We start from the raw sequence: 27,944 nt of genomic DNA, 5'->3' as shown, positions 1-27,944 counted from the left end.
GTGAACACCCCTTCTCTCCACTGGCTTCAGTGTGTCAGATGGGAGTTACGGAATGACGCCAAAAACAATCATGAGCAAAACCCCAAATATGCTGTTGTTCCGAACTGCAGAATATACTGTCATTTGAGGCAAGTTAAATCACTTCTCTTCACTCTTACTTGGAGCTTATGAAAGTCAAAATAACCTTTTCAAAGGCTACTTTACCTCTGCTTAACATGCAGCTGCTTTGTTATTCTCAAAGGCCAGAGAAGACCCAAAAGGAAGAGTTCAGATGTGTCAGGGGTTGAGGGTGAAAGTAAAAAAGAAGAAAAGCCATTTGTCACCTGTCAAGCAAGGACCCAGAGGTGCTGACAGGGAAATCCTGAGAATCTGGCTCACTCCTGCTCTTGCTAATGCATTTATGCTCAAAGTGGACAAGACTGGGGAGTCAGAGGGAACCTCAGTCTTCCAGGACAATGATATCTATTTTTGTTTGTTTGTTTGTTTGTTTGTTTTAAAACCAAGTCCTTGGGGCACCCGGGTGGCTCAGGCAGTTAGGCGTCCAACTTGATTCAGGCTGGAGTAATGGTCTTGAGGTTGATGGGATCGAGTGCTATGTCAGGCTCTGTACTGGAAGCATGGAGCCTACTTGGGATTCTCTCTCTCCCTCTCTCACTCTGCCTCCTCAAAATAATAAATTAAATAAAAAAAAACAAAAAACAAAAAAACAACCAAGTCCCGTCTTTGTTCTTTAGAGTGTGAGGCCTTCCTGCACAATAGGCCTTCAGGGCACACGGAGAGTGGAAAGCATTTTCCAAACAGAATAAAAAGCTCTTGAGGATTTATAAGCTGTTTCGTCTGTCAGAAAGTATTTACACAGGCTTGGCACTTAGACTGAATTATTTCTATTAAGCAAAAATGGAGAAAATTGCTTCAGTCTCTCCAGAAGTTACCTGCAGTCTATCAGAAGCTAAGACGTTCTCCTAAGCTACACACTTAGGAGAAAAGAAAGTCCATATTGGTATGGATGTCCACAGGGAGATAGAGGAGTCCAAAGAGAATGCATCCCTGCCTTGTTCCTTATGCTGCGGGACCGGGTGAGTTCTCCATTCTCATCCCCTAGGGAGCTTAGGGAAGACATTTGGAAGGACTCCATGCCAAGGACAGGTGCCCTCTCATGTTCCCTAGGGATTTCTCTCCCCATATGCAGCATGTGTGCTGTCACATACCTTATGAACCTCTATTCCCTCTTAGGGAATGTGAGGCATGGTCTGGTACACCACGGAGAAGGACAGAGAGAGAGAGGCAAAGAGAGAATCCCAAGCAGGCTCCACACTGACAGCGCAGAGCCCCTGATGTGGGGCTTGCACTCACCAACTGTGAGATCATGGCCTGAGTTGAGATCAAGAGTATGACGCTTAACCAACTGAGCCACCCAGTCGTCCCAGTATTTCATTAATTTCTAGCAACAATCCCAGCATGCTCTTATTGACCACATTTATGAAGGAGTCTAGCAAAGTCCCGTAGTTGTGGGCATACACCTGTGTTGTCAGCTGATGCGGCCTGACTCGAGGGCAGAGTGGGCGATTTCATGAGACCACATATGCCTCTGCTTCCAGAAGTCACAGGATTGCTCACACAGCTGCTGGTGCCTGGGATACACAAGGGAAATTGGACTGGGCAACCTGTCCTCACAGCAGCCACTCGGTCCCCATTCAGCTCTCTTAATTTGTCTATTACAAGTTTTAGTCCTCTCCCCAAACCCATCACCCCTTTGGCCTTTTCCTTCATCCTCCTGAATTCAGAAAGCCTCACCAGTTCTAATTCTTTCTAAATTTGCCCAATACCCTTCCACGCGGTGTTTGGCACAAAGTGGGGGGCTCAAGAAATGCTTGCTGAAGGAGTTGAGAAAGCCGGTAATTCCCACCCTACTGGGCTTATTAGAGTCAAAACTATTCATCGCACACATCTTGTCTTAAGGACATTCCATCTTTGTTCTTCCCTCTGAAGACAGAAATTCCCACATTGACACCTTATACCATCTGTTCCACCAGTCTGGGGTGACCAGTACAACATGCCAAACTCACTGGAGCTAATGGCCCCATTATAAAAACATTTTAGAAGGCTAAGCTTTTCCCCAAAATTTTCTTTAAATATTCAATCAACACTTGTAGAAACTACTCCAGTCAAAATTGTAGTTTTCCAAGGCTCCATTGATAACATTTATGAGATGTGTCTGTGGTTTCTGTTGAATAACCAACATTCTAATAGTGATCAGGTTTAAGACATGATGTTCTTCTACTCCCAATGTCCTACAACCATCTTAAAAGGAAGAGTTAAGAATCACAGCAGTTGACAAGAGAGAAAAGGTCCATCTGTGGAGAGACAATATCCTAAATGTTACGTAAGTTGTGTCTGAAAATGTTATCACATCAAACAATCTACAATATTAATTGAGAAATGTGTTTCATAGCTTATGTCTACTTGGCTACTCTTGGCTATCTGCCTTGGCATGTGTGTGTGTGCCCTGACAGAATACTACTATCACCTGGTTTTTAATTCTATGGCCAATGCCGTCACTGAACACGAAGACCTGACTGGTAGGAATGACACAGCACTGGCCAGCTCTCCATAGAGGGCTGTAGTTTTTCTTTCAGTTGCTCCTTCTCTCACAATCCCAATTCTACATGCTAAAAGGTCACAAAATGCTGAGATTTTCTTCAGGAAACCTAGAATTCACATTTAACTTTGGCTACTCCACGCAATCCTGTTTGAAATGCAGCCAAGGATGGAATTCACTCCCTTTATTTTCATTAGACTTGTAGCTCAGAGTCCTAAGTGGACTTCAAAATACTAGCCACATTCCAGCAAATACTCTGGGGTCTAGACAGTGGAAGTGCCTCGAAGGGCTCCATAGATTGTTCAGCAGAATTCTTCAAAGTGATTTTTGTTTTTCCAGATACAAGATCTTCACCTCCACCTCCTCTCCATTCTATTTCTAGGCCAAATCCTTCCCAGACTCTCTTCCTTAGAGTTCATTAGAGACTCTCTTTTTCTACTACAACAAGTCTTAAGCTCCTCCTAGCTTGTGTGACCTTCCTTGTCTTTGCATCATCTTTACTACCTGTTGCAGAGCGAATTTCAAGGTGGATATTTACATGGAGGAAGCACTGAGCCTGCATTTGGATTGCTATCTTCGGGGAAGTGAGGGAAGCTGGGCTAGGGAAACCACCAGAGATGTCAGCCATGAGATGGACACAGGCAGAGACCTCTAACAATCTCATGGGGTGCGTTGAGCTGGGACTGCCCAAAGGAACTGCCCCTTCATTGAGGCAAGAGGCCCAGCCCTTGTATCTTAACTTCAATCAATCATTGGATACAGGCTGCCTCTGCAGAAAGGTTGAAACCTCGGCCCAGATGGCTCTCTTCAGCTGACAGCAATTTCTGGAAGGCTCTCAGCTGAGAGAGCCTGAAGGCAACAGTCCTAGTGGCTGGGGAAGAGTTGCTTTATTCTTAAAGCAAAGATCTGGGTAATATACCGAGGCATCCGCCATGCATTTTCTTTCTTCCTCTTCTCCAACACGTATGCTTCTTCCTGTCTGGTCCTGCCTCATTAGGATGTGTAGTCTCATATCCAGAACCCTGGGTCTTGCCTCCAGGTATTTCTTTCACTAACATATTTCTCTCATCCAGGTCCCTCTCTTTCTCTAACCTATTCAGATATCTCTCCATGTCCCTGCTTTTTGCTGCCCTTGCTGAGTGCTCTGTTATCTGCACATCTTCAGGCTGTGGCATAAATTAGCATTTAAAGGTGGTGTCTCAGTTGAAGCAGCAATGTCATTGGTTTGTGAGGGGAATGGGGGGGCGGTGGGAACAGTAAAGGAAGAGAGTATTTGTCTCCTCATTTGGATTACTTATTCCTTGAGGGCAAAGTCCTGGCTTTAACTTCTTGTGTACCACACAATGCATTAAGAGTGCTGTGCATATGGAAAAATGCAGCGCCTTCACACACACACGTATTTTGCATTTATTAAGGATCAAACACGATTCTAGGTACGGGGGTTTCAATAATAATTACGAAAAAGGCCTTACTCTCAACAAGATTACATTCTGTTAAGAACTAAAGCCTGAGTAGCTGAGTCAGTTAAGCGACTGACTTGCTTTCAGTTCAGGTCATGATCCCGCGGTTTGCGAGTTTGAGCCCCGCATCGGGCTGTGCACTAACAGCACGGAGCCTGCTTGGGATTCGCTTTCTCTCCCTCACTCTCTGTCCCTACCCCACTCGCGCTCTCTCTCAAAATAAACAAATAAATAAACTTAAAAAAAATAAATCCTGAAAGTCAGCTGCTTAACATTAGTCATTATCTAGAATTAACAGTTATTATAAAAAAACTCTAATTATCAAATCTATGACATCCTTACATTGTGGTAATGTTAACCTTGGAATCTCAGAGACATAACACAATTTGTCATTCTCATCATACCTTGATGGTGGTTGAATGGCACTCCTCCATCTTGGACACATGTAGCCTCCAAGTTTTCTCCGTCAGGAAAGAGACCTTAAGAGCACACTGGCTCTTAACTGCTTTCCTGCCCATCCAGTTCATGGGCTATATTTAGGCACAGGGCCTTAATATAAATGCAGAGGAGACTGGGAAATGTAAAGGAACCAATAGGTCTTAAGTACTAATGTTCTCTGCCACACTAGCCAATGTCTGTTGAGGACTTCTATACAATTCTAAGTGCTTAACTGTCTGCACCCAATTCCTTGGGGGTGGGGGGGCATGGAGAGGTGAAAGGGTGGTTTTAATGCCAACAACAATTCTTGGACACCATGTGGGTGTTCTACAATTCAAGTCAATTCTGACACTAACTACTTGCAGGTAAGGGCTCAAGTTAAGGATTCAGTCCTGCAACACCTCCCCCTCCCTACTAATTGAGATGGTAGTTACAAGTCTACCTGGTCACCTGTGCTTCTGAATGTACTGGTATATACTGGAAGTTCCAAAGACCTCTCCTTGGGTCAGATTTGCTAGAGCGGCTCACTGAATTCACAGATACGGTTCACTTACCAGATTTACCGGTTTATAATAAAAGGATATAACCCAGGAGCAGCCAAATGGAAAGAATGCATAGGACAAGGCATGGGGAAAGGACTCAGAATTTCCATGTCCTGTATTGGTGTGCCACTCTACCCAGATTGCCATGTGTTCACCAACCAGGAAACTCTCAGAACTCATCCTTTTGGGTTTTCATGGAACCTTTGTTACATACAAAGGACTAATTAAATCATTGGCCTTCTGCTACAAACTCAGGCTCCAGCCCATCCCCCCTCCCTGAAGGTCTGAGGGTGAGCACTGAAAGTTCCAACCAGCCCTCTTCCTTATGTGCTTCCGGAAAGTCACCTCATTAACATGATAAAAGACACCTTCTGGAGTTCTCATCCCTTGGGAAATTCCAAGAGTTTTATGACCCATGTGCCAAAAACAGAGACAAAGGCCAAATATATATATATATATTATGATAAATCACAATATCACAGTGCTTCACATAGATTCCTCACAACCCTATGAGGTAAATATGAATATTAATTCTCTCCTACAGATTAAAAACAACAACAACAACAACAACAACAACAAATGAGGCACAAGGAGGAATAATTTACCCCAAATCCCTTAAGTAGTCATTGGTAGAGGTGGGCTTTGAGTTCAACCCTTAAGCTCCAAAGTCTATGTTCTTTCTGCCTACTACACTTGAAAAATAGAATAAAGGTTGTGAAAGAAAGGGCTTTTTCTTTCCAGGACAGATCTGTGAGAAACATCGTATAGAATAATCTCTTCTTTGACTTCAGTGTGACCTGGAAATACTAATCCAAACTACTGTAGAAGTTTCCCTCTTCCAAATCCTTCTTGTGTGTAACATTTCGGCTGTCTCAGGACTCTGCCTGAAAACACCTGGGATTTTTAAATTTGTGCTTTTTCAAACTGTCATTGGTAGTTCAAGCATTTCAAGGAGCTCCGTTTGAACTAATAAACCATTCCACTGTGCCAAGAGCCTTACTATTAAGCTGAAAACTATTGATGATTAAAGTTTTATTGTCCCTTCCCAACTGAAAACAAAAACAACAACAACAACAACAAAACAAAAAGAAAAGAGCCTCACAATAACACATCCAGAGGCTATTGAAACATTCATGTTCTTTATGAATAGGAGTCTCCAGTGATTGGGAAAAGCAAAGTCCTTCTCAAGGGCTCAGATTTTACGTACAAACTTTTACTCCTCCTGCTCTACCCTGACTCCTTCTGTCCTAGTTTCCATGACAACAAGGAGACCATAGATGATTGAAATTAGGTTTATCTTAATGATGGGCTAAGAAGCTGGATAATTGGAAATGTCTGCACATGGTGGAGAGACAAGAGCCTCTACTGCCCCCTGCTGGGCTCCACGTTTCCCTCTGACTATTCGGTCCTCCCTCTCTGACTCCAACAAACCTCTCTGGCTTCTGGCTTCTTTCCCAAGCTAGATGCCCTCTGACATTTGTCAATCTTTCTGTTTCCCTTTTGATGCAACAGTAGTATGAAAAAGAGATAAAAACTTTGTCAGTTACTCTTTAAATCCATGCTAATTGATAAGGAAGGATAATCACCAACCACTTCTCCACAGCGTTCAATTGCTTCCAAGTGTTTTTCATTAAATCTAAGTGAAAACACTTCCCACGATGCAATTTTAAGGGAATATTAATCACATGCCTTGATTAGCTTTGGACGGCAGAATAAGCGAACTGGCTGAATAAAAAAACAGGTTTCTTCTTTCTTAATATCCTCACTTTACAAGATGAGTATTGCGGAAGGCTTTGGTTTTCTGGAAAATAGAGTGAGCTACATATAACGAATGCTTTTCCAAATGTATATTGATTTGCAATCTTTGGCATTTAATTTCATCTGGTTTTATATTTTAACTATCTGATTATAGAGGAATTGTTGATACGAACTTCCTCAGGCTCTAAGGCAAAATGTTCCACATTTTTCCATAGCACTTAGGAGAATAAACAATTCAATTTAACAACATAAATTTAAGAAACAAAGTCTCCTAGTAGTTAAAAAATTTCTGAGTATGAAGTTTTTATTGGCTTCAAACTCTTAATTTGTTTTGTATTCTCTGCTCTTTGGTTATGTGAAAACACATAGCCATGAGAAGAGATGTCAAGGGTTCCACAAAAAGTAGAAAATGTGCAAAAAGACTGTTACTGGCAAAACAAACAAATTAGCACGGGTGGATGAAAGGAACTTAGGGTTGAGGATTTGTGATTTTAAACATAAATTGCATACTGTGTTTCTGGGAAAGAGTCTGCATTGTAAACATGGGGATTCTTCCTGAAAGGATGTTCCAATTTGATTTGGTAAAAATTAATATCCTAGCAAAATTATGTATGTCATTTGACACGCTTGATTCTAGAATTCATCCAGAAGAAGAAATCAGTAAGAAGACCTGGAAAAATTGTGGAAAAGAAACAGGTCTTTGCCATACTAAATCAGAATATACTATAAAGATCTAGTTTGTAAACAGTGTGATAATGTTGCAGAGATTGGAAAGCAGATCAGTAGAACAGAATGGAATGTCAAAAAATGAACACATTTAGAGATGGAATAAACTAATAAATGATACTGGAACACTTCATTAAGGAAAAAAAAGCCAGATCCCTACTATATACATAATGAAATCACAGATGATTTAAGGGCTACCTAGACTAACTAAATATTGTTAGAAGAAATTTAAGAGTCAGGGCTCCTGGCTGGCTCAGTCGGTAGAGCATGAGACTCTAAATCTCATGGTGATGAGATTCATGTTGGGTGTGGAGCCTATGAAAGAAAAAGAAAGAAAGAAAGAAAGAAAGAAAGAAAGAAAGAAAGAAAGAAAGAAAGAAAGAAAGAAAGAAATTTAAGAGTCTGTGGAGTCTTGGGGCAGCAGGAGTGGAGAGGGCTTTTAACCTTGACATCATGACGCATAAAGGAAAAGTCTAACATACTTGACCACGTTCAAATGCTGAACTGGTTCCTGAGGAGATGCCCTTCTTCCAGATATAGCATTGCCTACAGTGGGGTTTAAGGGAGGCCCACAAAGATCCCTTTAATCTCCCACCACACTTTACACTGTGGTCCAGAAAGGAAAGGACTGAGCACCAAGTACCCCTAAACCTAAGTGAGGCCCTATGTGCTCCGGGGCAGACGCACCTTTCCTGACCCACAAAACAGTAAGAGCTCCGGGAACAATGCCTCCCTCCACTATCCCTCCTTAGTTGGAAGTGTGAGGGGCCAGCCGTTCCTTAAAGACCATACGAGTCTCAATGGGAGTTATGACCATACACTTTATACACTTTCTCCAGAAATTCAAGCTTTCCAGGGCTTCGTGGAGATTCTTATCCACACCCAGATCTGGATATTCCCTGGTCCTACTTTACACAAGCTTCCGCATATCCAGGACCTCCCACTACACGGTTTGCAGAATCAAGTGCAAAATGAAAACGTGGGGCCCTTGTTAAAAAATGAGTAAGAATTCCATGCTGGTAACACTGGAACATGAAGGCAGCCATGAGTCCCTTCTATGTGTGGATTACATGCTCATAGGCTGCCCATGCACTCTAGCCCCAAACCCTTTCTTTATTGCCCCATATGGTCTGTTATCAGCTAAATGTAACCTCAATTTCTTTTGTAAATGTTGAGAAAAAATTCTTCGTACTCTAACTTATCCTTAGCTGTCCCCCGAGGATGCTGCCAGATTCCCATACCCCACATACCATGGTGCCTGGGAATGGGGTGTGTGTCTTCTTTATTTGCCAGTGCTTTCCCTGTCTAGAATTTTCTCTTCCTTTTTTCAAAAATCTGTTTTTGTTTTTGTTTTTTTTTTCCACCAAACTCACACCATCCATCCACATAGCCTGCTATCTCTTCTTGTTGCGGTCCTCTGTGTACCTTCCCGTTGTCCATCCAGCACATGACATTAATAGGTGCCCAAGAAGTAGGTACTGAGAAAGTCAACAAATGACTTGTGCAATCATTTGGGGGGGGGGGGACCTAGGTAGACTATATATTCGAATTTCCAGCTGCATAATAAAAGCAGGCACAGTTGAAGCAAAGTGCCCCTCTTGCCTGAATCACTCATAGGATCTAGATTATTTGCGTTCTATATTCTCTGTATGTTTTGTCAGAAAACTGGCCAAAGCGTGGCCTGTTATGAAGCCAAGTTGATATTTATACCCTAAATATTTACGATTTCTTTTAAAAGTTGGCAAGGGGAAGAGATGAAGGAGTCACTCGATAGGAGTTCAGCAGTAAATTCATGTCCCTTTTATAGTTTTGCTGCTAGAGTAAGCAAAAACGGAGAAGCCAGGGGGCCCTGGCTGGGCCAGCGAGGGCAGCAGTCAGGATTTCTACCTTCATTGCTTCTAAATGCTGCCCTCTTGTGTCCAGAGTGCTTATTGATGGAGCTGTGTGACAGGAGCCTGCTTAGGGACACAGATGGGAATGGGAATAGATGGGGTGCCTGGGTGGCTCAGTTGGTTAAGCATGGACTCTGGATTTCAGCCCAGGCCATGATCTCACAATTCATTGGTTCGAGGCTTGCATTGGGCTCTGTGCTGACCGTGTGGAGCCTGCTTGGGATTCTCTCTCTCTCTTTCTCTGCCCCTCCCCCACTCATTCTCTCCCTCTCTCTCTCTCTGTCTCTCAAAATAAATAAATAAATAAACATTAAAAAAATAAGAAATGGGACTAGAGGCAGTGATAAAGCAAGGGAATGACAAGCAACACAAGACAAATGTGGGAACAAAATGGGAAAAGTACATCTATAACCCCCATAACTTTGATGTTCATTCACCCCCGTGTCTCCTCCTGCATCTTGTCCATTGTCCTCCCAGAGAAAAACAGGCAAGAAAAATAGGCATACAACCCATCCAACTTGCTTTAGCACCTACTGCAAGCTGAGGGCTTGGAAGAACAAAGCCACCATTGCTGTGGTCCCTCTCTACCCTCGCACTGAATCCTGCTTCACCCATCCCATTCTTTTGACTTGCTGTGAGAATCATTGTCCCCGAAACCTCCACACACAACAGACCTGCTCTCGAACCCCTAGGGAGCCTTCCATGATGGCAGTAGGCATTTTCCTTCTATCCCTCATTGCTAAAAGGTGTATGGAGTTCCCTCCACCACCTTCTGACTCTGGGTTTGTCATCTCTCTAGAAAATTCCACATTAGTGATAGAAGTTGGGAAGGAACCATCTGAAAAAAAAATTTTTTTTTAATTTTTAACGTTTATTCATTTTTGAGAAAGACAGCAAGACTGAGCAGGGGAGGGCAGAGAGAGAGGGAGACACAGAATCTGAAGCAGGCTCCAGGCTATGAGCTGTCAGCACAGAGACCGACGCGGGGCTCAAACTCATGAACCATGAGATCATGATCTGAGCTGAAGTCAGACGCTTAACAGACTGAACCACCCAGCCACCCCAGGAAAGGAAGCGTGTTTACAAGAAGAAGAGAGAGAGCAACTTTAGCCAGAGCAAGTAAATAAAATGTGAACTTTGAGAATGTCTTTTCTAGTTATTCCACAGTCTAAAGGCTCTGCGTTGGTCATGGTCAATGTCACTTGCCAACATATAGGCTGTAGAGCTCCCCAACATGCCTCGCTTTACAACATATCTAGGAAATTCTGGTTCTGGTACCGGACACCAGTGATAATCAGCGAGGCTGCTTCCAGCCAGAGGTGACCACCACCGGGCAGACAGCCTGGAGGGACAAAGGGGTTAGTGTGCTAGTATGCCAATAATGGGCACACTGGTTAGGAAGCTGGGTGGTCTAGCAAATGCACCAGATGCAGGCGAAGTAGCATGCCTTATCAAGTTATGAGGAAATCCTGGGGACAAACCCCAGGGAGTAACAAGGAAAAAGAAGCCAATTTGAAGGCAAACAAAACACAACCAATTCTGCAATTCTTGGAGCAGACCACGATTTCTGTGGGTTTCTTTCCTGGAGTGTCCTTCAGGGGTCCCTGTTGCCTCTACCTGTTCATCCTTTCAGAGCCCGCTCCAACCTCTCTTTGCCGTGAGGTCTTCCCAATCATGTCAGCTCTCCTGTCTGGTCTGGCTGCGGGAATAAGAGCCTGCACACCACCATTTGGCACAATTACACGCCAGACGTTGTTCACTGATGTTTCTTGGGAACATGTTTAATCACCTACCCATGTTCTGTGGCCTTTCAGGGCTTCACACCCCTTTGCTAGCCAAGATGACCAAGATCTCAGTCCTCATTAGATGATGTCAGGAATCCCAGTCTCCACGACAGATGGTTCTGGGGATTACTGGGGAGTACACACCTGCTTTGGCTGTTGCTTGCCGTTGGTGGCTCTTAGCTAGTGGTTTGCATGCTTTGTGCAGGGTCAAGCCCTTCCTTGCTCTGTTTGTCCCCATGTAGACATTGGTTCACCTCTTATTTTACAGCTCCATCCGCACACCGCGGCACAGCCAACAAGAAGGCAGAGATACAGAATAAGAGTTGGAATGCGTGCAGTGAACCTTTAGAACTTGGTAACACTGATCACGGTTCCCGCATCCACCAGCCTTATCCCAATGTGGGGAGTCCCCTACCCGTTGTGTCCCACCTCAATCTTTTTTGGGGACACATTGCTATGGTTTCAGTCCCTCCTCATATAGGTGGGGGTGTCCCTGGACCCAGTTCTGAGACCAAAACTTCAATTTCATTTTTGTCAAGCTCTAACCCAAGAGCATGAAGTACAATACAAAAATAATTGCCCAAAGTTGGAGCTCTGGCCACTACAAAGGTAGCCATTCATATTCCTTTTCAGAATGGTTTCTCTCTTCTTTGTGGCAACTACCCTTATAAGACTAAGGCTGGGACTAAGCTTTGGGTATTAAAAATGCCCCTTTGGGTGCCTCGGTGGCTCAGTTGATAGAGCATCTAACTATTGATTTCAACTCTTGATTTCAGCTCAGGTCATGATCCCAGGGTCATGGGATCGAGCCTCACATCCATGCTGAGCATGGAGCCTGCTTAAGATTCTCTCTCTTCCCCTCTCTATCACTCTGTCCATCTCCCCTGCTTGAGTGCTGTCTCTCTCTCTTAAAAATAAAAAATAAAATAAAATAAAAGCTCTTTAAAGTGTTTCCTCAAACAATAAACAAGAAGGCTCTTTCCTTCCAATATTAAATGATGCTGCTACTATTCCTGATATGTGAATGTGGCTCGAATTATTTTTTTTAAGTTTTGCCTTGTTTGGTCCTCATTTGCCAGACTTATCTGCCTCAATGGCAAGAACAATGCCTTGGTTTCCTGGGTTTGTGCCCATATATCAATTTCCACAAAAAGAAAAGTGGTCCCTAATAACAAGCCAGAAGTAAATTCATGTTAGAGCAGCATGGCCGTGGCTCGTTCCCCTAAATCTCTGCTACCATTTCTTCTGGTAGGCCACAGGGAGAACAATGCCCAGCCTCCCTCACACTTGGGTACAGATTTGGCCAAAGGATATAAGTGGAGGGATGAGTGCTTCTTCTGGGTCTGATGGTGCAAAACTGGCAAATAGCCAACTCCACACCATTTTCTCCTTGGGGCTGGGCTGAAGGGAGTGGCTATCCCAGGGCAACATGGTGAAAACTAGAGAGACTTCATCATCCTGGGGCCCTGAGTGATTTCATGAAGAAGAGACACTTCACTAAATCATACACTTGACCAGTGCTCCATTTAAAGCAGGAAAGAAATTTCTGTGTTATTTCAGCCACCATGTTTTCGGTCTATTACACCAGTTAGTCTACCCTTAACAGGAGCTAGAAATGGATGCCTGTCAGAGATGTCCTTACTCAGAAGTGGAGTTGGCAGAGGTCTGTGAGGTGTGATGAGGGACACTTATGGTCAAGGAGAGACCCTCCCACCCCTGCCACATGCCTTCTTCACTTCCATCTATCTTGACATTCTGTTTGAAATCCCACCACACATATTTTATTACTTTGGATAAAGGCCTAATATTTCCAGGAAGCTTCTTGTAGAATAATTACAGCACCTGATGTTAATTACACTAGAATTAAAAAAAAAAACACACAAAAAAACCCCAACTGTATCACCTCGAAGAAATAGCACATAAAACCATTCTCTTTCAGGATCCCCTTAGCGTAGATGACTTTCTCAAATTTATTTCTGCTGAAATATCTACTGAAAAGTAGAGAAAGGGATACAGACAGTAAAAATGTCAAAGAGAAGATTTCTTTTAATGTTTATTTTTGAGAGAGAGAGAGAGACAGAGACAGAGACAGGAAGAGAGAATGGGGAACAGAGAATCCGAACAGCACAGAGCCCAATGGGGGCTCAAACCTACAAACCATGAATGAGATCATGGCCTGAGTCAAAGTCAAACACTTAACCCACTGAGCCATTCAGGTGCCCCTCGAAGGGCAGATTTTTGAAGGAGAGGTAGAGGGATATCTAGAGCATGGAGAACTTCAGTTTTTGATCCAACAGAAACAGAATCCTGGGCAGCAGTGGGTGAGGTGTGTGACCATAAGATCCTTGAGAATCCTTGACAGGGAATCAGAAGGTTCAAAGAAAGGAGATGAAGTCATTAAAGGCAAATTTCTTGCTTGACAAATTGGCTGAATACCAGTCCTCAGATCATTTTCCCACCCTTTCCCTACATTTGAAGTGAGTTATTTTGATGGCCTAGCCTACTTTTTAGATCTGCAGATGGCCCCTCATGAGAGGCGGTGGAAAGTCATAACGGAGCTTTGGGATTTGTTCAAACCTTACCTGCACTTTCTGGGTTTGGATGTTTTGACTGTTTTTCAGTCAGTACCTTCCTTAGAGATTCCTATAGCAGTAACTGCCATTTCAGAATATGTGGTGATTTTCTCTCTATGGCCCACAGAAAGGATAGATAGGTGGGCAGGGCAGGACCATTGGGGTTATTGGCACGAAAGGTTGATGACCAAATAATTCAACCCCATCTGTCCATTTACTATTATTTTTTACATAATTTTAAAACATTATTTATTTTTGAGAGAGGGAGAGAGAATGCAAGCAGGGGAGGAGCAGAGAGGGCGGGGGGCAGAGGATCCAAAGCAAGCTCCATGCTGACAGCACAGAGCCCAATGTGGGGCTCAAATTCATGAAACCTGAGATCCTGACCTGAGCCGAAATCAAGAGTTAAATGCTTAACTGACTGAGCTTCCCAAGCGCCCCTACTATTATTTTTAAAACAAGTATGTCCGTTTGACAATCAGTTTTGTGGTTAAAAATACAACAGAACATTAAAATTCACAATGATCAAACAGAACATTGAAAATTTGAGTCCGGAATGTGAGGTGTTACAAAATCACTGTGGATTCAGGGGTGGCAAATCTTGGAGCCAGTCCCCTGGGGCAATCTACCCCGACTGAAATGTCGGTTGTGCTGTCCTAACGCGAGCCACGGAGGTGGCAGTTGGCATCCCACGCGGATGTGAGAACTTTAGCTCCGATTGATGGGGAGTTTTACTGGTCCTCCCTGTGCCACATAGATGCTCCTTCTATTAGTTCTCTGTTGCTGCCCCCAAAATGACTGTACACTTGCTGGCTTACACGGTACACATTTATTTTCTTACAGCTCCGCAGGTCAGGAGTTCGACCTTGGGTTCACCAGATAAAAACAAATTGTTGGCAGGGTAGCATTTCTTTCTGGAGGCTCCGGGGAAGAAGGTGCTTCCTTGCTCATTTGTGTTGTTGACAGACCCCAGCAAGTGGTCGTTATGGGACTGAGGTTCCCGTTTCCTGGCTGGCTGTCAGCTGGGGCCACACTTAGCTCCTGTAGGCTTCTCTCCGGTCCTTGCACACAGCTGCCAGCATCTCAGAGCCAGCAGTGGGGTGACAAATCTTTCTCATGCTGCCATGTCTCTGACCCACCTCTTTCCCTTCTTTTTTTTTTTTTTTAATTTTTAAAAATGTTTTATTTATTTTTGAGAGAGTCAGAGTGCAAGTGGGGGGGGAGGGGCAGAGAGAGAGGGAGAGACAGAATCCCAAGCAGGCTCCAGGGTCTGAGCTGTGAGCACAGAGCCTGATGCGGGGCTCGAACCCATGAACCGTGAGATCATGACCTGAGCCAAAGTCAGATGCTTCACTGACTGAGCCACCCAGGTGCCCCTTTCTCGTTCCACTTTTAAAGAGTCGTGCAATTAGATTGGGCCCATCCAGATAATGTGAAGTCATCTCCCCACTCCAAGGTCTTAATCACATCTGCAAGGTCTCTCTTACCACGTAAGGTAACAGATTCAGAAGTTTTGGGGCTGGGCATCAACATTTTGGGGGGGGACTGTTATTTTGTATAACATACTCTCAACTTAGAATTATCTGAAAACCCTTGACCTATAGGTGACCAATGTGCATCAGTGATAGGACCTGGCCCCAGGACGTCTAGGTCAGGTTTCACTTTTTTTCAAATCACATTTGAAGTTAGATTATACCCACTGCTGGCTTCATCTCATGTTTCCATAAGCAGAATTGAAAGGCATTTTCAGGTGGACCCTCGTATCCCAGGCTCTCAACAACTCTCTCTGCCTGTTCATCTTCCTCGTTTACCTCACGGACTAGTATCTGACATTCAAACCACTCAAGTTCAACCCCAGGATCTCAAGAAGAAAGTTTTACATGGGTGTTGAGAACGTGGGACTTCATCATACTTTTTTATGAGTTGTATTTGTTTAAGTCTTTTGATGACAAAATTCGAGCAGAAGAAATCACAGCGGTGCCCCGTCCTATGTGAAATGTTTATCCTGGTGTATGTTCTCTCTACACCCCCCAGTCTGGCCCTCTCTGGAAGGGTCACTGCTTCTCCGAGGAGTCTGTTTCTTCCAAGTGCCGGAACATGTCATTTCTCGTCTCCGACCACAGTGTTCATAGAGAGTGGGGAGCATCAGCAGAACAGACACGGGATTTCACGTGGGGCAGATGCTGGGTCACTGGGAAAGTCACAAATGATAAAGGAAGGGGGACCGTCCCCACAGGGGAGAAAAGATCCTTCAGGAGTGGGGGAATGGAAGGAGCTGAACTTGAACCTCCACCCTTGACCGGATGTGGGCTTAAAGTCACGAGGACTGGTTTAGGCAGGGGTATTGAGACGAAATGCTACTAATGTCAAAAGTGGACAAGGACAGAAAAACCGAGGGCTGTTTTCTGGTGTTCAGGAAGTAGAAGATATTGGATATCTGCTCTCTATCGCCTCCCTGCTCCACAAATGATTCTGCTTGTCAATAGCAGCTTCTTTTTCCACGAAGAGACCTGGGTCACTATTCCTCAGGCTGAAGCAGCGTCATCTGGGAGCCATCCCTGAGACCCCAGTTGGAAATACTTGCCTGTCAGAAACCATTATGATGGGGCTGCCTGAAGAGTCTCTGCAAAGGAGTTCTTCACAGATTTCCATGCTTACTCACAGGAGGAGATTCTTCTTCTCCACACCCCTACTAGGACATGCTTGTTCGGTCCCCATGGTCCCCTGCTGATAGGACATACCCTGCAACTGTGATGTGAATTGAATGTGCAAATGAGCATCAAGACATCCTGGCAGTCTTCCAGCAACGTCAACTAAAGGGAAATTTCATGAAAGTCTGGAGCAGTTAACAGAGCAGTGGGGGAAGTGTATTGTTGCCGATGCCTGTAACACTATGGGACCCCACACCAGGACCTGCCTGTGGGTGTAAGCATAAGTGTAAGCATAAGAGCTCCGAGTAACTTCATCTGGTAGCTGCTCCTCATCCTCTAGGAGAGTATCTATGGGGACCACGGCAAGGTTCAAATTCACAACTCACGGAAGGGCCACCTACCGATTTCTTTGGACAGTAGGAATATCTGCACAGAGATGAATTCATTGGGGGGAGGGCAGGTGGCAGAACAGGTGAGCTCTTTCCTAGCAATGGGGAGATCTTGACTGCCTGCCTTGCTAACAGACAGGAACTCTTGGACTGATGTCATCTCCTGACCTTGCTGTGGATTTAATTCCACGGACCACTTGAGGGCCAGCTGCGGCAGAGCTGGAGGCAGAAATGTTTCCCACTTCAAGAACTGAGAGACCTGGGGCGCCTGGGTGGCTCAGTCGGTTAAGCATCTGACTTTGGCTCAGGTCATGCTCTCATGGCTCTTGGGTTCGAGCCCCGCATCGGGCTTGCTGCTGTCAGTGCAGAGCCTGCTTTGGATCTTCTGTCCCTTTCTCTCTCTGCCCCTCTCTGACTTACTCTCTCTCTCTTTCTCACTCGAACATAAATAAACATTAAAAAAAAAAAAAAGAATTCACAGACCCGATAATTCCTTCAGAGTCATTTATTTTGATTTTTTTTTTTTTGGTCATGTTTTGAAAGAAATGTGTATAAGGATGTCTTTTTTAGGCAACTGCTTTCAAAGTTGAGACCATCACTTCTGCTTTATTTCCCCCATTTGACTGCTTCCACCATTAGCAGAAGGCACAGTGGCCACTGCAAGACAGCGAGGGCAGTTCTGACTTGTGTTTTCACCTCCACAGTTGACCAAAAATTCCAGCAGGCAAACTACAAGCATGCTGAGATTCCCAGTTGCCTTAGGTGCTAAACACTGGATTAAAAAAAAAAAAAATCACACCTGGCAGATCGTTGGTTAGTACAGTTCATTGTGTTCATGAAGACATCCATCACACAAATAGCACTGGCAAAGAGTATGAGTTTGGAATTCCAACGGTCGCGAGTTTGCTTCACTCGACTCCAGCCCAGTGTGACCTCTAGTTAGCTATTGACCTATTTAAATACCAGTTTCCTCGGATGTAAAATATAGATAATGTCTCCTTGTAGGGTTGGTGTGAGATTTATAAACAGTGAAGTATGGGAAGCACGAGGCACAGAGTCTGACTCACACTATACTAACTCCATTACTAGATGTCATTTTTGCCAGCAAAATAAAAGAACTAAACCATCAACGGGTCATTAAATGCTGTCTTTCTCAAGATGGTAATCTTCTCTGAGGTTATCTAAAGACTATTTAAAAAGTTAACCTCTTCTTCCTTTAGAACAGGCAGGAAAAAAAAAAAAGAACAATTAGGGCAATTATCTTAACCTAACCGCTTATAATATGGAGATGTGTGACTAAAACATTAGGTCAAATAAATTTGCTTGTAGAATGTGGAGCTAACTGCTGGGTTAAGTCATGAATGCAAGGTTTGCAGGAACCCAGGGGATCCAGAATGGCTCTGAACTCCAGCCATAAAAGGAACAAAGATCTCAAGCAAAACTGCCCAGACGGGGAGCAGAATTTCCTGGGCAGAGCACCTCCCTGACCCTGGCCTCCTCCCAGGAGAGCCTTGCCCCTATGAATACACATTCAAGGCCTAAAATACAGGGCAGTTTCACAACCCATTGCAGGGGTAGTGGGTGGGGTGGTGCAGAACTTCCTGGCAAGATTGTAGACCTCAACAATAAAACACCTATAAGCCCCTGTGAGGGCAGAGAGAACTCTCTGGACTTCGCCTATAGAAGGAAGGAGCTAACCTCCACCCATTTGATGAATGGCGCTGTAGCAATCTTGTGACATATGAAGCTGGAACCGGTTCTGAAATTTCTCTGTAGCATTTCCTGCTCTTAGCAAGGGAGTATGAGTTAGACATCGTTCTAGTACTTGAACTCCTTAGCTCTTTTTTGAACGCGTTTGTCATGCAATGATTTTACAGAGAAAAGATTCCCAATCACTAGCTCAATTAAAAACTTTTCCCCGGATCGGAGGAAACAGGGAATGGTACATTATTTCAGAAAGCACAGGGATGGGAAGGAATCCAGTTTTTCTTGAGACTTAAGGAGTTGCCTGAAATGACCACCTGAAACCTCTGTTCCCAGAATAAGAGACCTAACTGTGAAGTTCAAAATCTTGCTGGGTGGGTGCGGGGAGAGAATGGTGGAAAAACACCAACAGTTGGCTCTGAAATTTTCTCAAGACAAAAAAGCCAGCCCCAATGAGGGGCGGCCCACTGTAATTCTGCTTGACAGAGTGTGACACAGCCCCCCGTGTGTCTGTGCACATGCACGCAGCTGCTTGCTGAAAGCAGAGCGCTTGCCCACCACATCACGGTCACGTCCGTGCCACCCAAGCACCCAGCTGCCTTCCCGTAGACAGCCTCGTGACAATTTGTTTTTCTTGTTTCTTCTCCTCGCCTCCTTTTTCTCCTTCCCTCCATACCCCCATCTCTCTCGAAAGGATCTAAGTCCTGTAACACTTGCTGGGAGAAAGGGCTTTACTTGGCGACTTTTGGCTTACAGGATCGTTGGTGAACAATCAGTCTGTCTGGCAGGAAGGTACGCCCACAAATATTACAGGGAACCAACTGGCTCAGGGCGCTTGTCCAAGCAGCTTCATTTAAGGCATCAAGATCATAGAAACCTTTGGCTGGAAAGTTAAAGAAAAAGAAGAAGAAAAAAGAAAAAAGGACCAAAAAGGAAAGAAAAGAAGAAAATGGTAAAAATGGATCCTTTTTTTATTCTGGAGCACCATATTCTACTTTTTATGGAAAATATTTTCAGGAAATACCTGTTGACTGAGGCTTTTAAAAAAATCATACTTTTTGTTCCAAACCCTCTTTCAGGGGTTGAATAAAAAGTGAGCTATGAACCAGAGACTTTTCGCTCCTTGGATTTTAAAAAGGGGAAGGAGTTGTTTTATGTATTATGATATGCATTCTTCACTAATTATTAACATCTTTGCTTACACATGATTATCTTGCAAATATAACTTTTGGCCTTCTTTCAATTGACTCTAAATAGAAGCTTACAAAGGGAAAAGAACATGTATTTGTACTTTCCTCTTCTGTAATCCTTCAGTGGAATGTTTTTAAAGGCCAACACTGACAGTTAGGGTGAATTTAGGATGAATGATATCCTAAAAATGTATCATCTCTTCACGGTCATAAATGTGGAGATTCTTTAAATAATTAAACCAAAGAATGCAAACAGAATAGTTAACCTGATGAAAAGAAGCGTCCTTAAGAGAACAATCAAGACGTCTGAGAGATGTATAATCTTCATTGGCAGAGCATAGGAAAAAAGGCATATGGCTTTATTTTAGAGAAACAGTGTGGGAGTTAGCTTTGATAAACCTTATTTAAATAGAATGACTTTAGTACATTAAATTGACTGTGTCTTAGAATTGCCCCAAATAGCACCCCCCTAAATGTAGCCGGCACTCAAACATAAATTACATACTTAACAAAAAATCATTTTAACAGAATATATTTCTTCACTAAAGCCCAGGCAATTTTCCTATGACTTCTTCCAAATGGTTCACACAACCATAGTAAACTTCAGATTCTCTCCTGCTACTTTTAATGTTCCTTATTTTACTCCATGAAAAATTGAACCCCAGCACAGCCTAGTATTTCTCCTTTAGACAAACCAAGTACCACTTTCTACGCAGGATATGAATTTTGAGAGCTTTGAAGACTGTTGAAAAATAAAATGGCACTGACTTTCTCCTTACTCATGACTTTTCCTATGGATTCAAAAATTCCAGAGTATTCATGGAGTCTCACTGGAGATGACTCATCATGTTGCTAAAAGTTTTTGAGTATGACTTTGACTTTGGATCTGGAGGAAGGGTTATTTGGACTTCATGACCACAGTAAGTCTGTGGGATGGAAACAAGAATGGGGAATCTCTCTCTGCCTCCTGAGGCAGGATGCCTTCAGAAATAGAAACAGCATGGGACCAAGAGGAAAGTTGCAGAGAAGGGCAGTTACGGGGCCTACCTTTTCCATCTGTGGGCAGTAACTGATTAATGAATCCCCGAGGGCCTTCAAGCCAGTCATTACTCTCTGATCTTCTAGACTTGTGATAATTATGCTCAAGCAGAAAAACGGATACGGTCAGAAGTGAAGAAAACAGATTTTTTGAAAACACAGAGAACTGCTGGGAAGAGAGTTCCAATGAGATAAACAACATCCTTGCGGGCAAATGCTCTAATTTCAATGGATGGATGTGTTCATCTTGAGCTCTTTTCCCACCTGTGTGAAGAGTCCTCCCCTTGGTAAGGGCTGTGAATAAACGGGTTCTTGTAGCCTCTAGAACTTTATCATGACAACCTAGATTCCACTCTGTGGGTTCTTGGGTTACATTTCTTTTTTTTTTTTAAATGTTTATTTATTTTTGAGAGAGAGAGAGGGAGAGAGAGAGACAGAGCATGAGTGAGGGAGGGGCAGAGAGAGAGGAGACACAGAATCCAAAGCAGGCTCCAGGCTCTGAGCTCTGAGCTGTCAGCACAGAGCCCAATGCGGGGCACGAACTCATGAACTGTGAAATCATGACCTGAGCCAAAGTCAGATGCTCAACCAACTGTGCCACCCAGGCGCTCCTCTTGGGTTACATTTCTAACAAGTGGGCTTTGGACTAATCAATGGTAATGACTTCTGGGGTACCCTACGGCTACGCCAGTCTACAGTTACACATGAGGGATTGGTGAGTTGGATGATAACTTTTCTTAAAACCAAGAATGGTTTTCCCTTGAGGGGAATGAGGGGATCCGCTGAGAAAATGACAATGGGAGAAATAAGAGGAGGAAGTCGGAGTTTGCATGGCAAACAGTCTCTGGACGACTTTGTTCTCACCCCAAATGAGTAAGCATAAGGCTCTGTGGGGAGGCCACGCATGGCAGTTTATGGAGCTTCATCTGGCTTGTGCAATGCTTTACAATGTATTAGTTGCAAAATTTGAAAGCTCTGGGCCTGGGCGTGCCTGGGTGGCTCAGTCGGTTAAGCATCCGACTTCATCTCAGGTCATGATCTCGCAGTTTGTGAGCTCAAGTCCCACGTTGGGCTCTGTGTTGCCAGCTCGGAGCCTGGAACCTGCTTCAGATTCTGTGTCTCCCTCTCTTTCTCTGCCCCTCCCCTACTCACACTCTGTGTGTCTGTCTCTCCCTCAAAAATAAACATTAAAAAAAAAAAAAAAAGCATACAGATTTCTAGATTTCCAGTTTCTTTTGTATTGTTGAAAACTATGCCCACACTAGGCTAAATTTCCAGCTGCCTCCTTTGGAGAGAGTCCATAATCCTCCAGCTCCCCATGGTCCTCAGCTTCCCTCGTGTCACACATGGATCAATTTACTCAGTTTTATACCCCGGCTAGTGGACCCTGCACACTTTGAGTTTGGTACCCTGCTCTGTGAACGCGAAGACACATTCCTATTTGAAAACATGTCTCCAGATGCCCTGAAAGATTTTTGAGGCTTCATGTTTTTTAAGTATCATGTTTGATAATATAGGAAAGTAACTTCTGGGAAATACAAGAAATTCCACTGGGTCCCTCTCCTTGCATGGTTTTGCCAGAAGTAGCGTCTTTATGTCTCAGCATCTGAAGGCACCTTGATCAGGCATTCTAGAACCATTTTTCCTATTCGGTTACAATGAAGACAGTAAATGTTGCTGATTTCTGATGTTTGAATAAGTAAGAAAAGAATACCTCTCCTCTTAAAATTTCACAGAGAAAATTCTCCCCATATGCGCTCAAGTCTGTCTTTCTTTCTTTTTTTCTTTTCAAAAACTTACCAGTAATGGTCCTGACTTCTGGTTTCTTGGGTTCTGATCTCCTTAACTCTTTGGGCAACAAGTTGTTTTCGTTATGCCATTTTTTCAGACATTGTGGCTCGTGGATGGCAATGGATTTTGTTCCATATTCACGGCCACAAATGTAGCAGATGATTGTTGGTGGACGCCTAATCATTGCTGGCTACAAGTAATATAAAATATCTGTTAGATAAAGTTTAGGTGTAGAAATTATACGTTAAAATTATAGTACATTCAAATTAGCTAGACAATCACATTTTTTTTTTTTTTTTTGGTTTTTGGTTTTCTAATTTCAACCAGTCAGGTAAATTGAACTTTTGTGGCACTTAAGAGAATAAACCATACCATCTGAGTGAGTGGGGTGTGTATGAAGATGTGGGTTTGGGAGGATGATAGGAAATAAAGAAGAACTAACTAGAATTCTACAAACTGGCTTTTCTTATAAAATGTGTTTTCTAATCTAATAATTATTGATTAATTATCTCCTGGTTATTCTCCATGCTAGGAGACTACAGAAATAAATCATGTCTGAATCATCTTTTCGCTAAACTCAGGCTCTAGTATGCCAATATCCCTGAGAATTAAAGCTGTAAGTGTCATTGGAGAGTTTAGAACAGACATTGGGTACCCTCCCACATTCCCTTACACAGGGACAACTTCCTCTGGCAAGTACCTGTGACTCTCAGCCTTTTTTGACCTGGTCTAGGCTCCACACAAAGACAGGGCAGCTAATCAATCACAAGCAGCGGGTGGTGGATAAATAGTCACTTCCTTACTGAGGCTGATTCCACACAGTGTTCCGTGGGATTGCAGCTCAGGTGCTCATTCACACACTGTACAAACTTCCTTCTCTTCCCTGTCTTTCCTCCCACTACTTTACTGGGGCTTCCTGGGATCACCTCCCAAATAAACCACTTGAAATCAAATCCTCAAATCCTTTACTTAGCATTTGTTTCTGGGAGGACTAAATCTAAGGAAGAGTTAAGGATAAAACAGAAAAGGTGTTTCTGCTTCTGTCCAGGGGATAGAAAGTTACAAGAAACATTGCTCCTGCTTAAGCAATTAGAACCAATCAGAGAACTTACAGAACCGTTATTTTTGAGTCCATTGAAGACTCACGGTTGCGAGGTAAGTTAATGAACTAGAAGAACTGCCTCAGTCTGAGAGTGCATCAGCACAACCAACACCTCCCATGCTCCAACCTTACAAGAATATGAGACAGTAGTTGTCTGCCACAGAGAAAAAGCAGGACAGGTGAGCATGAACCCTACTAAGAAGGAGCCATGCAGGAACTGTCTACATAAACCCTCCCATCCACCAGGTCTCACATCCAGTAACAGCGGGTGGCAGTCTAACATTGGAGAGAGGCAGGACAGTTGAGAGAAATCTTCACCAATTCAAGAATGCAGGGCCTGCCTGGATGGGAAGGTGGAGCTGGAGAATTAGGCCTTGCACTGGGTACCAGATAAGAAGAGTCTACTGCTGATGGAGGTGTGGGACCTAAGGAGGAAGGGGGCAGTAGGAAGGACTCCCTCTGTGTTGCATGCATGAAGGGCCACAGCCTTCTACGGGTGCAGCAGGTGAACAGGGAACAGGCTTTTGGCTCCAGGCTTTATACTAAGTACAAAACAGAGGAAGCTTATCACTGGGAGAATTTAAAGCCTATAGTACATTGAACTGAACTAAAGCAGGGATGAAACATCGGAAAGAGATTGTCATAGAATTCTTAGATTTTCCTTGAAGTAATTTTTTAAACATAGAATGTGATATACTAAAGATGCAAATTTTATTCTCTACAGTAATCACAAAGTGCAAAGACACACAAAGAGGCTGAGTGAAGAATTCAACGGGGGAGATAGGATATTTTTTAAAAATGGTAAGTTAATCACTTGCCAAAGAAAAGGAGGAAAGGATGAATATAAGACCAACCAAGCAACCAACAAATAAAGAAAAAGGGCAAGAGGAACAAATAGAATTAAAACGCCAAGATGGTAGACTTAAATGCAAACATATCAATAATTGCAGCAAATATAAATGGACTAAAGAACATAATTAAAAGGCAAGGATTGACAGACTAGATAAAAAAACAGTATAGACAAAAAACAACTCTATGTTGTTTACAAGAAACACATTTTATGAATAAAGACACAAACATATGACAAGTAAAAGGATGGGGAAGAAGTCATGTAAACACTAAGCAAAAGAAAACTAGCATGGCTATATTAGTAACACAAATGAAGTGCAGAAGTTGGAAATATTTCTTCTAGTTGTGAAGATCAGGGAAAGCCTAAAGGAAGTGGCCCTTGAAGGATGGGTAGGATTTGGATCACAAGAAGGTTTTGGAGATGGAAAACAGCATGAGCAAAGCCTCAGAGATAGGAACCCGAAGGCGAGTACAGAGAATAGCAACTAATATAAAATATTTATATTAATAATAACAAATAGTTGCCTGGAATTTGGTGCAGCCTTGAGAACTAGAACCAGATAGTTCAGCTGCAGCCATGCTATGAATAACAAATACCATGCTAAGAGCTGGATTTCGTTTTGTAAATGAGAGGAAGCTGTTAAGCAGGGGAATACCCTATAATTTTACTTCAAGAAAATTAATCTGGCAATAATGTATCTCAAAAGGCAATCTCGCCAGCATACACCTTTGAGCATTCACAGCTCTGGGAGCAGGAAATCATGGATCCAAGAGAACATTAGTGGTGATGTCACTTGCAGAAAGCCGGAAACCTGGAAAGGCAGGTTGGGGGAGGAGAAAAAATGGATTCTGTTCTGGACCTGTTGCATTTGATATACTAGTAGAATTTAAATGTAAGAACAGCCAAGACAGGAAAGACAGACGTGTCATTCAGAATTAATGGGTTTCAGAGCTATGCACACAGAGATGTTTAAAACCACGAAAACTCTAGAAAAGGAGTATATAGAGAATGTATGGAGGCAAAGTCCTGAGGGAATATCTACGGCAAAGAGATTGGGCATGGGAAATCACAGCCTAAAAAGATAAAGGTTCAATTTTGCAGTTAAAGAAACAGGCCATGGAGACAAAAGACTCCATTGAGAATTCTGCAAACACTTCCGGTTTCCAGAAAGGTGGCTTCATCAGCTCTGTCCAATGCCACTGCGAGTAACGGGGGCTTGAGAAAAGTCACTAGATTTGCTGGTCGGCAGATTTTATACCAGTGATTCTAAGAGTTTAGCTTCAATAGAGGGACAAGAATAAAAACTAAACTATTACAAGCTAAAGATTAGGTCAAGGAAACAGAAATGTACGTTCGAAAAGTCTGCAGAAAGGAAATTTGAGAGATGAGTAGAGTTGAAGAAGTGCTTTGTTGTTGTTCTAGGGGTAGGAATGTCTCAGACAGAGAGAGCTGGTTAGGATGAAGAGAAGAGGGACAGTATGAGAACAAGGTTCTCAGACAAAGCAGGAGAAGATAGGATCTGGGATGTGATGGAGATGTTAGCCTCTGAGGACAGGGAAAAAAGATGAAATAGAGATGGGTTGTTAAGAAGTAAGGCACAAGGGGCACCTGGGTGGCTCCGTGGGTTAAGCATCAGACTCTTGATTTCAGCTCAGGTCATGGTCTCACGGTTCCCAGGTTTGAACCCTGTGTCGGGCTCTGTGCTGATGGCTTGGAGCCTGCCTGGGATTCTCTCTCTTTCTCTCTCCCTTTCTCTGCCCCTCCCTTTCTTTCTCTTTCTCTCAAAATAAATAACTTAAGAAAAAAGTGAAGCCTAAGCAGAGCTCCTGTAGGATGAACTTAGTCTTCTAAGTATGAGGCAAATCATTTTCAGAGAACGAAGAGATTCAGTTTCTGGGAAACAGAACAGCAAAAATTACTGAAATTTTTTGCAAAAAAAAAAAAAAAAATCTGGAATTCTCCTGGCACTGCAAAGAATGTGATACTGATTCAATTAGGGAATAATACTCACCAAATAATGGAAAGACCCGGTTAAGTTGAGCTGCAAGAAATTTCAGCGGAATGAAATGACCTTTTCCAGTGTGTTCATAAGTAGCACTAGGTGGTATGAAAGCAGAAACAAATTTGAGTTGGTGGTGTGGTTCTCTTTCCCCCAAAGGAATAATCAGGGTAAAATAAGTAAATCAGGGTAATGAATCAGGGTAAAATATGTGCCTATTTTAGAATCAGCCAGCTTTTCACTAAAGCTGTTGGGGGTTATACCTGTAGTGGAAACAGAGCAAAATCAAAATAAGAAGGGAACACGTTTCTGGTTTCTGCACACCTGAGCCAAAGTGACAGATTCTAGAGGAGTAAATCCACTAACATACACCAAGCAAAACGGAAAATGGAGTTACTCCTGAGAGGATCTGCGTTTTTAAAAAAGCACATTATTTGCTGGAGGGGAGGTGGGGAGGGGATGGGCGAAATAAGGTAAAGGGGATTAAGCAGTACAAACTTCAAGTCATAAAATAAGTAAGTCATGGAAATGAAAAGTGCAGATCGGGAATATAGCTGGAAATACTGCAATCGTGTTGTATTGTGGCAGATGGTAACTATGCTTATCGGGGTGAGCACTGAGACTACAGGCTTGTGAGCTCACTGTGTTGTATACCTGAAGCTAATATAACATTGTATATCAGTGATACTTTGATAATTAAGGAAGAGTAATTTTTTTTTAAAAGCACATTTGAGGGAGAACATTTTTCTTCTATTACTCTATACTGAATTACGCCAATAAGTTACATTCATCAGAAAATGGCTAACTAGTTTTTAGCCATCTTCTTTATTAGCCATGTAATAGGGTCTAATGCCTGCAAAGTGACTTTAAAAGTATTTGAGGAATTCAAAATGTAAGAGAAAGGATAAAGCAGAAGCAAGGCTTTTCAAAATACCCAAAAGTTCCTTACTATATTTTATAGGTTCATTTACTTGAAGATTAATTAAATACAGGGGTATTTTTTTTAGTAAAAAAAAAAATGAGAAGTTCGTCTCTTCACTTTGAGAATAATGAATATTAATATTCCACATGGAAAGTATGAGCCAAAATCGAGTATTTAACCAAGCATATAAGCAAAATAAATGGCACGGGTCATTAATGAAGACATTCACGTCACATCGTCAGAAGGTTTCTTTTGGAAGGAAAAATGAGAAGAAAACAGGCAGATGCGGAGGCCAGAAGACAAGCACAAAATAACTTAAAGGGATGTGGGAGAAAATTAATACCATAAAAGGGCTAAGATGTTCTATATTATATTTTCCAAAGCTTGCTCCATGCGCTATATTTGTGGTTGAACTGCATTTGAACCTGCAGTTCACTCCATGTTCTTAGGTTTTCAACATTTTACTCCTAAGCCTGCTCTCAGCTGAAGAGAAAAATGCATCCCCCGGGGCGCGGACCGGAGATAAGAGAACCTCT

At 43.0% G+C, this 27,944-nt stretch overlaps 1 protein-coding gene across 15 annotated transcripts in view; it reads right to left on the bottom strand.

Moving 5' to 3' along the window:
* Positions 1 to 17,331: 17,331 nt before the first annotated feature.
* LOC107178950 (zinc finger protein 474) overlaps positions 17,332 to 27,944 on the bottom strand; it is a 61,959-nt gene continuing 51,346 nt past the window's right edge. For 2 of the 15 annotated variants that reach the window (XM_042982736.1, XM_042982739.1), the window contains 3 exons: positions 26,499 to 26,584; positions 22,545 to 22,721; positions 19,230 to 19,399 (listed from right to left, as the gene is read on the bottom strand). In XM_042982736.1, coding sequence (XP_042838670.1) covers positions 19,248 to 19,399; positions 22,545 to 22,721; positions 26,499 to 26,584 — 415 coding nt within the window. In that variant the 3' untranslated portion in view covers positions 19,230 to 19,247. The other 13 variants (XM_042982710.1, XM_042982740.1, XR_006216337.1 and 10 more) reach the window with 11 other exon arrangements.

The sequence above is a fragment of the Panthera tigris genome, chromosome A1, assembly GCF_018350195.1.
Source record: "Panthera tigris isolate Pti1 chromosome A1, P.tigris_Pti1_mat1.1, whole genome shotgun sequence".
NCBI classification, from domain to species: Eukaryota; Metazoa; Chordata; class Mammalia; order Carnivora; family Felidae; genus Panthera; species Panthera tigris.
This window is presented reverse-complemented; position numbering and strand designations above follow the sequence as displayed.